The 14633-nt window shown below is 42.6% G+C and overlaps 1 protein-coding gene across 8 annotated transcripts in view; it reads right to left on the bottom strand.

The window, feature by feature from the left end:
• Nucleotides 1-14633, bottom strand: part of RERE (arginine-glutamic acid dipeptide repeats) — a 498077-nt gene that overhangs the window by 111436 nt on the left and 372008 nt on the right. For all 8 annotated transcript variants that reach the window (XM_073603026.1, XM_073603030.1, XM_073603029.1 and 5 more), the window contains 3 exons: nucleotides 7966-8071; nucleotides 7784-7880; nucleotides 1809-1913 (listed from right to left, as the gene is read on the bottom strand). In XM_073603026.1, the coding sequence (XP_073459127.1) occupies nucleotides 1809-1913; nucleotides 7784-7880; nucleotides 7966-8071 (308 nt within the window). The remainder of the gene's footprint in view (nucleotides 1-1808; nucleotides 1914-7783; nucleotides 7881-7965; nucleotides 8072-14633) is intronic.

Genomic DNA, 14633 nt, shown 5'->3' with positions numbered 1-14633 from the left:
GCGGATTTGTATATGTTCGGTGCAAATTTTAAAAGATGGGCACGCCTCACAAGCATCCAGGAAAAATAGCAGACTAAAAGTTTTGCCACACTGGCAATCTTTGCCATATCTGCCCCATCATTTAAAAATCTGCCCCCAACATGTACAAATCCGCCCCTCACCGACGTGAACACGCCTCTCCAGCGCCAGGCACAATCTGACAGAAAAATTTCTTCCGTTGGCTATTGTGCGTAGGCGCCATCTCGCCTTCACAACAGCTGATCTTAAAATCAGCTGTTGCGCTTAATCCATACGGCGCATGCGCAGTACGTCCCGAGCACTTCTCGATAGCGGGCACTATCCGATAGAACACTGGTGCATTTTTGATGAGTTTCCGGATGCACTCCAGATGCTTTTTATTTTTTTTTCACTTTTTTTTATACTGTACTGGGGTCTAGTGCTTTTTACCACATTCCAGTACAGTCCAGGAAAAATGCAGCATGTTTTACTTTTATTTCTAGAACTGGAAAGCCCTCAAACTGACCGAACTGGTGTAAACTATGCCATAAGAAACCATATAACCTACTTTCCATGCATTTTTAATGCAGAAAAAAAGGCACTGGACTGCATGTAGTGTGAACTGGCCTAACAGTCCATGATCTTGTAAGCTCATATGAAAACAATAGAAAGCAGAAGGGACAGAGTTATGAACCGTGCTGGTTTATTGCCATAAGGAATTGCAACTGAATGATCTCGGAAGCATCTTAAACTGATGGATACCTGATGCACTTGACACAAGCCCTATTTTTGTTGTCTGCACTAGTGTGAACTAGAGCCACTGAAATACATGGAAAACACTGTGCATGTTTTTTTGATGCAGATTAAAAATGCACAGGAGTGGATCTGGTGTGAATCAGCCCTAATTCCATATCTTTCAAAATAAACGCATAAAAATGCACATATTTACTTCCAAATACAATGCAGTAGCATAAAGCTAATCAAGTGAAGCACACTACTGACAACCACTTGAGTACTCTAGCTTACTGTTTAATACTACTGGCATATACCATATACTGCAAGCGACAACATACTTCAGCAAAAACTCAAGCAGATGGACAAACCACTATATTTGAAAATACAAGGACTTGTAAGTCTGACTATTACGCTCCATTCACATTAGCACGTCTTCAAAGATGCTCGATTTCCAGTGAGACTTTGGAGCGCAACTTTGATCCGACTCTACATTCTATGGATCAAAGTTGCTTTAAAAGTTGCACCAAAATAGTGCAGGCACATTTTCAAAGTCGCTGCAACTTTAAGTTGCACCGATTTGTGTCATTGAAAAGAATGAGAAGCAATTTGACATGCAACTTTGATGTCCAGTCGCATAACAAATTGCACATGTGTGAATAGAGCCTGACCTCTTTCACCTCTCTAACAAACACCAGTATTCAAAACCAGCAGTTTAGGTAACTGCGTTAAGCTCAGGTGTGACAAAGCACTGAGCCATTCATTACAACTATGTTCTTCTAGCACTCAATGCCTGTCACAGTATCAGGCATTACATTTTTTTTTTTACATGCAGCTATTCATACTTTTTATCAAACTCGTAATCAAATCTGTGGAGGGTTAACATAACTCCTACTCTATTCCAGATTAAGAACTGCCAAGGCCTCTTTCTGCATTTAGCAGAAAAGAAAGCCTCTGTCTTTGTGAATAATTCAGTTATGACGCATTAAACAGTGAAGTACAGCTTATCAATGCACAGAAATTCACAGTGATAAAAACAGAACACAAAACTGAGAAAAAGTAATACTAGGACAACTTACCGAGTCTCTGGATTGTATCCCAGGATGTAGAAGAAGGAGTCCAGCCTGGCTTTAAACTCCCGAGCAGCAAATATATCTGAGAAATGGGAGATGTTGCACTTGCCTCTACAAAAAACAAACAAAAAAAACAGATTACAAAGTTACCAAAATGATTAACAGACATCATACATCACATTGATGTACAGTATAATACACAAATATATACCAAGATAAAAGCACAGAAAGAAAGATTGTTGCCATTAAATGTAATAAGATCACAGTGCTGTCACACATCAATGCAACCAATCATGAGTCTGTCTGCACTGTACTGATAAATGGTGAAATTTGCTTGTTTTAGGTAAAAGTATACAACCTGACATAAATATCTGTATAGGCAGAAAGCTTGCCTAAAGGCCCTAGTTTTGTTCCTGGATTGGAAAATAACCTGTTTGTTTGTTTTGGTTTTTTTTTAAATGAACGCAGAACTAAAAGGAAAAGGTTTTTTATTTTTACATTTTGGATAGATTAAGGGAAGGTTATAACCCCTGTCAGTTTGTTTCCGTCTATGTCCCATTGGAGATATTTCTCTTCACTTTCTGTCCCAAAAGTAGGGAATTCCTAGTTGTTTCTTTGCTGCTGACAGCCCAAAAATTGGATTTTATTTCAGGCTCTGTGATAACAATAATCACAATAAAGGGAGAGATGACGTTTGGGGACCACTGGTCTAATATGTTGACGTGGGTTGGGGGGCGGTTGTATTGAGGAATTGGACAAAGGGGGGAATAGGTGGGCAGATATACAAAAACAAAACAAGGGGGTGGGAGATGGTGAAATAACGGGGAGTGTGAAAGTCGGTTTATTGTACAATGATTTGCTGTTATTCTTTGTAAAGATTCAATGTGTGCCATACATTTGTATCATTTTTTAGGTACACTGTCAGTTTGCAACATACAAAGCTATGAGGGCCTTGAATGGTGACTTTCATTGGGCGGCACAGTGGTGCAGTGGGTAGCACTTTCGCCTAGCAGTAAGAAGGGTCGCTGGTTCGAATCCCAACCACGACACTACCTGCCTGGAGTTTGCATGTTCTCCCTGTGCCTGCGTGGGTTTCCTCCGGGTACTCCGGTTTCCTCCCACACTCCAAAGACATGCTGGTAGGTTAATTGGATCCTGTCTAAAATTGTCCCTAGTATGTATGAATGTGAGTTAGGGACCTTAGATTGTAAGCCCCTTGAGGGTAGGGACTGATGTGAATGTACAATGTATATGTAAAAGCGCTGCGTAAATTGACGGCGCTATATAAGTACCTGAAATAATAATAATAATAATAATACTCCAGAAATCATGAAGTTTAGGACAATCCTAGAAGATATGCAGGAGTGCACTTTCAGCCTCCAGGCACTTGTAGCATAATTGTGAGAATTGTGGCTTTATTGGATGAATTTTGTGGGGGTTCTGTACTACCCTGTAAGAAGCTAGTATTCACTTTGACATCTACAGGTCTCAAGACTTTGAATGCAAAGAATTATACCATCTTATTGAGCTTGCAAAAATGTCTTGCTGTAGGTCCTCCTCCCACCATTAAAACAAGAGGTCTTTATACCTGATAAACATTACATAGAGAATGGATAAAGAATGGTGTAGTGGGGTCTGGACTGAGCATAGTTAGCCCTAAATGCTTTGTGACCGCTGAGAAACGCTTAAAGTTAGAGCATCGCAAAAGTCAAAATCTAGAGCAAAGGAAACCTTCAGCTCTTCTATTTCATTTGCTCTGTTATGAGAGAAATGAACCAGTCTGAAAAATTTTCTCTGAAAGAATATGTAAACCCAACATTTCATATTCCTGATATGTGACTGCTGTACCATGTACTTGTATGAGAAAATATCCTGTTCTTTGTTTTACTTCCTTTGTGTGAAATCCCTGGTGTTCCTGCCAGTCTATCTGCTTTCCTTTGACCACACTAAGCAGGAGAACACACTGTGGTCAGTTCTCTAGTTGTGCTGGGAACGCAGTATACTCGCCTACAATGATCAGACTTGTCCTAACCCCCCTCCCTGCGCAGCCATTCACTGGGAAGATCAGAGAGCTGCTGTTTCTCTTCCCCCAGCTCTTATACAGCAGAGAACAGAGGTAATGTGATCAATTATAAAAAAGGGGAAAAAAGGTTTTTGTAATTTTTTTTTATATCTATACACAAATGTTTTGCCTTTTGTTTCTATTTTTAACCAAATGGGTTGTTTTTGTTTGGGATCGTTTACAATCACTAAAAGTATTGTTTAGGAGTGAGGCTGTTTCTATGTTCTGACATCATTAGCCTACTATTTAATCTCAGTGTTTTTAGTGATTTCTATAAGTAAAATAGTGCACCTGGGATACAGCATAGTCAAGGGGGTCCGCTTTTTCAACTTCAACTCCAAGAATTTTCTCCTGACATATCAGGAAATTACAATGTCGTCCTACACATTGCCCTCTGCTGTAAATACTCAGGTCACATACTGTGTATATCTGTCAGTACACAGAATCCTCTTCTCCTAACTGCTCTGCCTCCTCCACTCCACCCAAAAGTTGAAGGGGTAGTGTAGGAAAGTGCATTTAAGATCAACCGTAATGCAGACTTGGACCTGTTGATTGCAAACTATATTTTGCTAATAAAAGTTAATGGGGCCTTCTGGCATGCACACATGCTGGTCAGTGCTCCTTCATGGGTACTTTGAACTCTGTTTTGATGACTTGGTCTTCACACTTATATTAAAAGTAGAGCTATAGGAAAAACTTTTTCCTTCATGTTGGATAGAGTAAGGGAGGGTTAAAACCTGTTCATTTTTTGGCATCTGTGTCCCATTAGGGAGATTTACCTTCACTTCCTGTCCCATAGCCAAAACAGGAAGTAAAACAAAATCCCTGCAAAGTAAGGGAATCCCTTGGGGACCTCCAAGCCACCAGAACTAGTGTCCCCATTGAAAGATTCCCCCTCTATTACTTTTCTGGCGACAACCAAAAATGTGGGATTTTCTTTTACTTTCAATCATAATGGTAAACAGATCAAACAGAGGCTGAATCTCCCTAATGTGGGTACAGATGGCAATAAAAACTGACAGGCGTTTTAATCCCTTTGCACTCCATCCATGACTAGGAAAAAAATGTTGCCTTTACTTACACTATAAATGTTACATGTGTTAGATTTCATTACACCCCCTGATCATTCCTATGTTTACTGGATGTTTGCTAGTAGAAAGAATATCAATTATTTACCAATAAGGAGAGAATTTAAAATGTAATCAGGATATGTAAGCAATGCCTTCTGTCCCCTGATCGCCCAGTGTCCAAGACAGAGATAATACATTTTCATACATTAAAGGGTCAGACCCCCTTAAATTACATTTAAGGTTTAGCCAAACCATGGTGGAGTGGGGCAGCTCTTGGATTTTTGTTATGAATACAACACAGGAAAATCTCTTCCACAGTTTTTGGTGTTGCTGCCCAGCTTTGAGTTTTTCAGCTACCCCTGTTACATTCCTCATATTAAACATAACAGGGAGAATGGGAACCCCTTATAATGGCAGAGCAGCTGTGCAGACATGAAAGTAAAGCACAGAGAGATCAGCTATAAGATCCATTTATTAGTTTTGGGTGGACCGATGCACTGCTTTAGACTAATATCAATCTACATCATCATGACTCTGCCTCAACATACAGCTATAACCTATGAAGCGCCTTGCTTTATGCATAATGAATAACACAAATTAAGTTGTTTACTATACACATTTACAGCCTCTTGTCTTTTTAGTGGATTATACTGTAAATAAATGACTGAGATCACAGTGGCAGAGTTGAAGATCACCAGGATCTACAGCACCTAAACCTGTACACATACGTACTCTATAGCATATCCTGATCTGTCCAGGTAGGATGTCTATCACCAGGCTCTGTAGGAATGTGTGGGGTTCCAGTAAAGCTGTGCTATAAGTGAACGAAGATTATCCACTCTCTGGTCTCTAGCTCCAGACGCCCCAAGCACAAGTTGGAGCTAATTTGCCTTGAAATCAGCAGCTCTGGTTATGTGGCTCTGAACAAAGCAAATGTATCCAGATGGTTTTACTTAAGCGCCATCTGAGCGTTATTATCAAACAGATTACTCGGTTTCACGTTCTGCCGGCAACCATACCACAGACCGCCAAGTGCAAAGCCGTGCCAGGAAAATAATTTCAACTTCACCTCTTTTCACTCCAGTTTGAAATAGACCAGGTCCCTTCCATAAACTTTCCACTTCCCCACAAAGCCCATGAATTTGGCTTAGAGTACATTCCTTTGCGCATATAGAGCTACACCAGCTTTATTAAAGGGGAAGGAGGATACTACTAACATTATATATCCTAATCAAAGTTAGGCTTATTCTTGTATAATAAACATTTAACCCATTTAATTGCATTTGTTTGCTACTTGTTTATAGTCATTAAGGAAAAAAGAACAAACATTGAAAGTGATACTAAAGTCCTTTTTGTTTGTTTGTTTAAAAATAACAAACATGTCATACTTAGCCCCGGTTCACACAGGGGCGGCACGACTTGCAGGTCGCCTGCACACGACATCCACGGCGACTTGCAAAACGTCTACTGTATAGAAGTCTATGCAAGTCGCCTCAAGTCGCCCCCAAAGTTGTACAGGAACCTTTTTCTAAGTCGGAGCGACTTGCGTCGCTCCTATTAGAACGGTTCCATAGTACAGAACGGGAGGCGACTTGTCAGGCGGCTAGGTCGCCTGACAAGTCGCCCCTGTGTGAACCGGCAGTTACCTGCTCTGTGCACAGAGCAGCCTTGATCCTCCTCTTCTAAGGTCCCTCGCTGGAACTCCTGGCCCCTCCCTTCTGTCGACTGCCCACACAGTAAGCAGCTTGCTGTGGGGGCATCCGAGCCGAACCGCTGCTGTGTGTGTCCATTCAGCCATGGAGCTGCGGCTTGAACTTGAGTTCACACTGGCATTAAGAGCAGGCGTTTGACAGGTGTTAAAAACGTCCCCCAAACGCCTATGCACAAGATATAATAGACAGCACATTGTGCTGTTCACACTAAGCTTTAGCGTCACTTCAAAAATGTCAAGTCAGGAGGCGTTTGAAGCCTTTCAATGCCTCCCATTCAAGTCTGGCAATGCTCTGGCAGGCATTTTCAGCACGGTTTTGGTGCATTAAAATTAGTTTATATCTGTCACTTTCAATTGTGGAGCATCAAATGCTACAAAACTGTGCATAGGGCATTTAGGGAGCGTTTTTAACGCTTGTAAAATGCCCCATTCTAAATTTATTGACACCTGACACCCATACTAACACCGTACAAACGCTATATGAGCGGTTGTGGAGCATCAGAAATTTAGTCAAGTGTGAGCAAGCCTTTAGTTAGGATGTCGGCGCATGCACCCGAAGCCTATTGAAGAATCGGCTCGGGTGAGGACAGCGCTGGATCCCTGGACAGGTAACGGTCCTTAAATTAAAAGTCAGCAGCTACAGTATTTGTATTTTCTGACCTAATTTTTTGGTGGAGACTGAAGCTCCTCTTTAAAGCGGACCTTCAGTCATTTTTTCAACTTTCCATCTATTAAATCTTCTGCCCTTGTTGTTTTAACTTTGGATAGTAAAACAATTTTTCTGCCAGTAAATACCTTATACAGCCCACTTCCTGTTTCTTGTCTGGTCATTAGCCTAGCACAGCTCTCTCTCTCTTTTTCTCCTGATAGTTTGCCAGGAATGGAAGGGGAGATGAGTCATAAGAGGGCCAATGAAAGCTGCAGGGCTGCAGAACTGGAGGTGTGAGTCTGTGTAAATCCAGGGAACAGGCACCAGCTTCAGCTGCCCACAGTTAAAATGGCTGCAGCCAGACTTAGCGAAGGGAGATTTCTGCAGCATATTTGGCAAGTACAGAATCACAGTATATATAAAATAATATGCAAAGTGGTTAGAGGGAAGCTTCAGAATGGCAAAGATGTTTTAGCTGTGAAGATTTACCTGAGAGCAGCTGCATGGTAAGTGTCAACATAATCGGAGATGAAAAGCTCTCGATTCCGAATGACTGGATCTGTAATGACCAGCTCCCGTCCAGAATCTACACAAGTGTAAAAAAAAGAAAATAATGTATTGTTGTATAACATATTTATCACAACTGCTGTAGGTGAGAGAAAAAAACTCACCATTTTCATTGTGCCGATCTTGTACCAAGTGCTGGTAAACTGAATCTGGAACCTCTGACTGACGGTAGTACCACTTTACATTCATCAGTAGATGGTCTCGTTTACTCTGGAAATCAAGAAGAAAAAAAATAGTTAAATCTACATAGAGATCATAACCTAAAAAGTATCCTATAGGGCAAATAAAGTGGCTTACAGACAGGCACACACTACAGTTTAGGCCTGAGGTTTAGGATTTTAACTTCATCTAAACAACTGAAACAGAATTAAAGTTTAACGCTTGAGCAAACTTGTTACACATGTTCCAGTAATGTCAAAAGGTTGAATCCTTTTTTTAAGTATCTTCCTTTCAAAAAAATCATGCCAGCAAGGTATAGCTACAGACAATCCCTGCCCTGGAGTGACAATGATTAGTTTAGCTGCAGCGTTGGGCATCACTTTAGTTATGTGGCAGGGTATAGATCAGAGGTTCTCAACCCTGTCCTCAAGTACCCCCAATAGGCCATGTTTGCAATAGAGTTGCACGATTCTGGCTAAAACGAGAATCACAATTTTTTTTGCTTAGAAGATAGATCACGATTCTCTCACCATTCTCGCTGCGGTTTTTTTTTTTTTTTTAATTCATAGAAGTGTATTTTTTCCCAAAAAATTGCATTTGAAAGACCGCTGGGCAAATACAGTGCGACATAAAATATTACAGCAATTTCCATTTTATTCCCTAGGGTCTCTGCTAAAATATATATAATGTTTGGGTTCCAAGTAATTTTCTAGCAAAAAATATTGATTTTAACTTAAGAAAGAAGTGTCAGAAAAAGATTTAGACTCTAAGTGGTTAAACTTCCTGCATTTACAGGTTGTTGAAAACTTGGCAGACTGCCTGGATTTTTTCTTTACAAAGAGAAGTGTATCCCTTTGATCTAAGGAGGAAGCTTTAGTTACAATGTTTCATATTAACCACTTCAATACCAGTCACTTAGACACCTTCCCGCCCAGACCAATTTTCAGCTTTCAGCGCTGTCGCAATTTGAATGACAATTGCGCGGTCATGCTACACTGTACCCAAACAAATTTTTTATCATTTTGTTCCTACAAATAGAGCTTTCTTTTGGTGGTATTTGATCACCTCTGCGGTTTTTATTTTTTGCGCAACAAATAAAAAAAGACCGAAAATTTTGAAAAAAAACAAGTTTTTCTTTGTTTCTGTTAAAACTTTTTTGTAAATAAGTACGTTTTCTTCTTCAATGACGGGCACTGATATGGCTGTACTGACGAGCACTGATATGGCTGTACTGACGGGCACTGATATGGCTGTACTGACGGGCACTGATACGGCGGCATTGATGGGCACCGATGAGGTGGCACCAATGAGGTGGCACTGACGGGCACTGATAGGCGGCACTGATGGGCACTCATAGGTGGCATTAATGGTTACTTATGGGTGGCACTGATAGTTGGCACAGATGGGCATGGATGGGCACTAATAGATGGGCACTGATGGGCACGGATGGGCACAGACAGGTGGCATGAATGGACACTGATGGGTGGCACTGATGGCACTGCTTGTTTGCAGTGATGCCCCTAAGGGTGGCATTGCTGGGCATCACTGCAACATAATGGTGCCAATCAGTGCCCATTTGTGGGCACTGATTGGTACAGATTTGGCACACTGGGCACATGTGGATGGCCATGGGGTACATACCTGGCCATCCACATGTTGCCCCTTCCCTGGTGGTCCTAGTGGCGATCCCTGGTGGTCCAGTGTGGTGATCTGCGGGGGGACTGCGCTGATAAACAATCAGCACAGACCCCCCCCCTGCCAGGAGAGCCGCCGATCGGCTCTCCTCTAATCGCGTCTGTCAGACGCGAGTGAGGAAGAGCCGATCAACGGCTCTTCCTATTGACAGCGTGATCAGCCGTGATTGGACACGGCTGATCATGTGGTAAAGAGCCTCCGCCGGAGGCTTTTTACCAAGATCAGTGTAGCGGTGTGTCAGACTGACACACCGCTCCACCGATCGCCGCAATGCGCGCCCCCGGGGGCGCGCTGCGAAAAGGTTATCCTGCTGGACGTCATATGACGTCCAGTCAGGATAACAGAACCACTTCCCGGACGTCAATCCGCTATAGGGCGGGCGGGAAGTGGTTAAAAACTTGGCAGACTGCCCAGATGTTTTCTTTTGACAGCTGAGTGAGCAGATAAGTCTCTCCACTTGTTATATGAAAGAATAGGCAAACTCTGCAACAGAGAACGTCAGGGGGGTTGAATCGAGATCACAATTTTTTTAACAATCGTGCAGCTCTAGTTTGCAGGTTTTCGTTTATCTTGCACAGGTGCAAGAAATTCCCAAAACATGGCCTGTTGGGTTTACTTGAGGACAGGGTATAGATTAACTATGGATAGGAAATTTCACAGACTGCCATGTGAGCTAAAATCAGCTCACATGTGCCTATCAAAGTAGAGATGGCCTTTAAACTATGCATGTCATAGCTAATACAAGCTTCAGCCATCAGGCCTTCCAGTGGTCAGTATCACTGTTTTTTCCTCCATATTGTCTCATACATCTTGAAATTGTTTATTCTAACATGACTGCTAATTATTCGGCTCCTTAAGAGTACTTCTTGTGACTTTCAGGGTAAAAAACACATTCAGGAACATTTCCTGGCACTGCTGCAATTACTGCAGAGAGCATAAACCTAAAAACACTTAAGGCTCATTCAAACGAGTGCAGAGCCCCACACAACAAGAAGAGCTATTTGTTTATCTTTTTAGACTAGTGGGGAACTGTGTGCAAGTAGTCTATATAAGTGAATAGAGATGTAGCAGTTGTATGAACTCACCCACACAGCACAGTACAATGGGTACACAGGGACGGGAGCACAGTACAACGGGTACACAGGGACGGGTGCAGAGTCTGATGCAGAGACAGTTTAAACTAGGCTGTGTGGAAGAGTAAGTCTATAAAGTCAACGGGTTCCTGTTCACATACAGGCTGCCTACACACAGCTACACTCTAGTTCATAAAGAGATAAATGGCACTTCATACTGTATGGGGCCCTGCGGCCAAGTGAATTAGATCTTACACTTATTTCCATGTGCCACTAAAATTAAATAACTTTTGCTAAGTACTATGTGCATGTAAACGGACCACACAACAGATTTGTCCAGTTATAGAAAAAAAGACAATTTTTACCAGACCTTTTCCAATACCAGGCCTTTAACAGTCACGTGCATGTGCAACATTTCAAAATTAGGAACCTCTCAGCATGTCACAGGTGTCAATGAAGCAAAGAGGAACTACAACTCCCTCAAATTTCCTACGAGCCTAAAGTGAACCTCTAGGCATAAAAACCTTCAATGAAAATATTCCTTATCAGCCACAAATAAATTCACCCTGTGTGCAATAAATACATTTGCAAACTCAGATGTTGCCATATAAAAAGAAGTTGTGATATCATCAATGTGCCCCACATAGACGGCGGTGCAGATAGTATAGATGTAAGAGGGACCCACCAGCAGGTCCACTCAGGACTGCCTGCAGAAGACTACAAATTGGGGCAAACATTGTGCAGTCACCCTGCACAAGGACAGAGGGTAATCGGAGCAGTAGGGACTGCTCTTTATTATAGGCAGCTCCTGCACAGAGGCAAAGTTTTACTATGGATTTTATTGCACAGATCTGAAAGAAATACAAGAACACCACAAAGATTTAGGAATGAACATGGCTCTTGTATTTAAACAATGTTTACTAATCCTGGGAGTTCAGCTTTAAAGAAGAACAAGTTACGTTTTGCATCGCGCTGTCTGTCACAAGATACAATCTTTTCAAATCTGATCCATCCCCCTGGGTTCTTGCTGCTGCACATTTCCCATCAATGTGCTCTACAGTGTACCGAGTAGCAGGGAAATCCCCTTATGCCCCGTACACACGGTCGGATTTTCCGACGGAAAATGTGTGATAGGACCTTGTTGTCGGAAATTCTGACCGTGTGTAGGCTCCATCACACATTTTCCATCGGATTTTATGACACACAAAGTTTGAGAGCAGGATATAAAACTTTCCGTTGTCGGAAATTCCGATCGTGTGTACACAAATCCGACGGACACAGTGCCACGCATGCTCAGAATAAATAAAGAGATGAAAGCTATTGGCCACTGCCCCTTTTATAGTCCCGATGTACGTGTTTTACGTCACCGCGTTTAGAACGATCGGATTTTCCGACAACTTTGTGTGACCGTGTGTATGCAAGACAAGTTTGAGCCAACATCCGTAGGAAAAAATCCATGGATTTTGTTGTCGGAATGTCCGAACAAAGTCCGACCGTATGTACGGGGCATTAGAGTTCTGAGAGGATGACTATTCCAATTGTAATGTTGCAGAGCACAGAGACCAACATTGCGGAGGAAGTGGAAGTGTAGAAGCAAGATCCAAGCTTTCCAATCATTGTATGTCATTAAAGGAAGCCAAGGTGGTTACACATTATACTTGTTTCTCTAGAACCTTTTTAATTCATATTTCTGGAATTCTTCATTCAAACAAGGTGGGAACAGACATTACTCTGATCTCTGGTTTATAAGAGCCAATGTGCTCACTAGCAGCCCTTCCAGATTCAGAACCTAAAACATTGGTCAATAACATATTTAAAGAGCTGAAAAACAGAAACTACCATAAATGTGATGGCCACCTCACTTGACCAACCAGAAGGCTCAGGAGGTGGGGCCAAGCCTGAAAAGAGAAGGTCCAAGTTCACCGTTTGACAAAAAGCAGCTCATGCAGACAAGAGAGCAGGATGGGCTCACCCTCTGCCTGTCCCAGCAACATTGAGCTCAGCCAATGCTGGGACAGGTGTGCGGTGTGTGCACAGGTTTTGAAACCGGACGTATGTTTGCTCCTGCCATGCTAGGGGTGAGCAACAGCTGCTGTTTCCTGCAATTAACACAGGGCATATGGGTGTCACTAATGGAGTATTTGGGCCAGGCTGCATGGGAAAAAAAGAAAACGCCTACTACTAGAATGTCATCTTGTCTGCATGGGCCAATTTCTGTAAATGGTAAACTTAGCCTTAAAGGGTTTTGCACAGAGTAGCCCCAATCCTCCTCTTCTGGGGTGCCCCAGCGGTGCTCCTGGTCCCTCTTCATCAGGTGCCCCCCACGGAGAGCGGACTTCCATGTGGGCACCCTTGCAGGTGCACTCAAATCCCACTGCTGCATCCATTGGAACAGACAGCAGAACTCAGCCCCACTCTTGTGTCACTGGATTTGATTGACAGCAGGAGCCATTGGCTCCTGCTGCTATCAATCTATCCAACGAGGACAGAGACAGTGGCTGGAGCCCCTGGGCTCGTGCTCGTCACTTGAACAAACCAGTTCAGGTAAGAAAAAGGTGGGGGGGGGGGATCTTGGGGGGCAAATGCAGCACAGTATTTTTTTTATACCTTAAAGCGGAGTTCCACCCCAAAAAAAAAAAAAATAAAATGTAACTTCCGCTTTAAGTGATGGTGACCCCATGATATGCCACATCTGGCATGTCTCTTCTTGGGGGGGGGGGTGTACCCAGTTTTTAAGGGCACCAAGCTCCGACTTCCTCTTCTGGCTCCGCAGCACCAGAAGGAAGTTCACCTCTCCCCCTCCCTCCCCGCAATCTTCTGGGACACGTCACAGGTCCCAGAAGATTGCCCGGCCATTCACAGTGTGCAGGCGGCTGTGAAGCCACAGCCAGGCGTTCCACAGTTAGAATGCCGGCGCCATGGAGAGGAGGGGGGGGGGGGAGTGGGGCTTCGTGCACCCGCAATGCTGGACTGTGGCACAGTTAGTGTCTGATTATTAAAAGTCAGCAGCTACACTTTTGTAGCTGCTGACTTTTAAATGGGTGGAACTCCGCTTTAATGCATAGAATGCGTTAAGGTGAAAACCCTTGAGACTTTACAACCCCATTTAGCATGCATATACATTTATCCTACTCAGTGCTGGATCCACCAAGATAAAAGTAGCGGCAAAGCACTCTCTCTATACCAAGCAGGGAGAAGAGTCTGACTTAGCAATAAGTATATCTCTCTGTCTATCTCAGTGAACATACACCAGATGTTATTTAAATTAGGTTACCCAAGGTAAAAGTATATCTAAAAAAACAGAAAAAATACACAGGTTCCCTTTACGACCAAAGATATTTGCATGTATCCCACGAAAACATTTGTTTGGTAAAGAATAGGTAAGGGTTAAAATTTAAAATTTCAGTTTTTTTGAGCAAAAAACAAAAAACAAACAGAAGTTCTAACAACCCACCTTTTGCCAAACTTGCATTTTTTTCTTTGCCCCCTATGGGCAATATTACCCACTACAAAAATGTTTTGGCTTAAATTGTGCTTTGAAAGAACTGTCAGTTCATCTCTGACTGTACCTATCTGCATTATATGCTAGCAGTTTTAACGTGTTACTAAACCCACAACAGTAAAATCAGTCTGTATATGCAGTAAAGCATGCTTGTCATACTCACTGCATGGTTTATAAAGGCTGTGTGATCCTGTCTCTCTGATCCTCTTCTTCCACTGTCCCACTGTCTAATACAGAGCTTGGGGACAAGCTGCACATGCTCAGTTTGGTGTATTGCTAGAGTTTTTTTTTCTTTTTCTTGGGAGAGTGCATGTGATCAGCACAGGGCCAATCAGCACTGTCC

Source organism: Aquarana catesbeiana, linkage group LG10 (genome assembly GCF_042186555.1).
Source record: "Aquarana catesbeiana isolate 2022-GZ linkage group LG10, ASM4218655v1, whole genome shotgun sequence".
Taxonomy (NCBI): domain Eukaryota; kingdom Metazoa; phylum Chordata; class Amphibia; order Anura; family Ranidae; genus Aquarana; species Aquarana catesbeiana.
The sequence above is the reverse complement of the archived record's forward strand: the minus strand, read 5'-3'. Positions and strand labels throughout refer to the sequence as shown.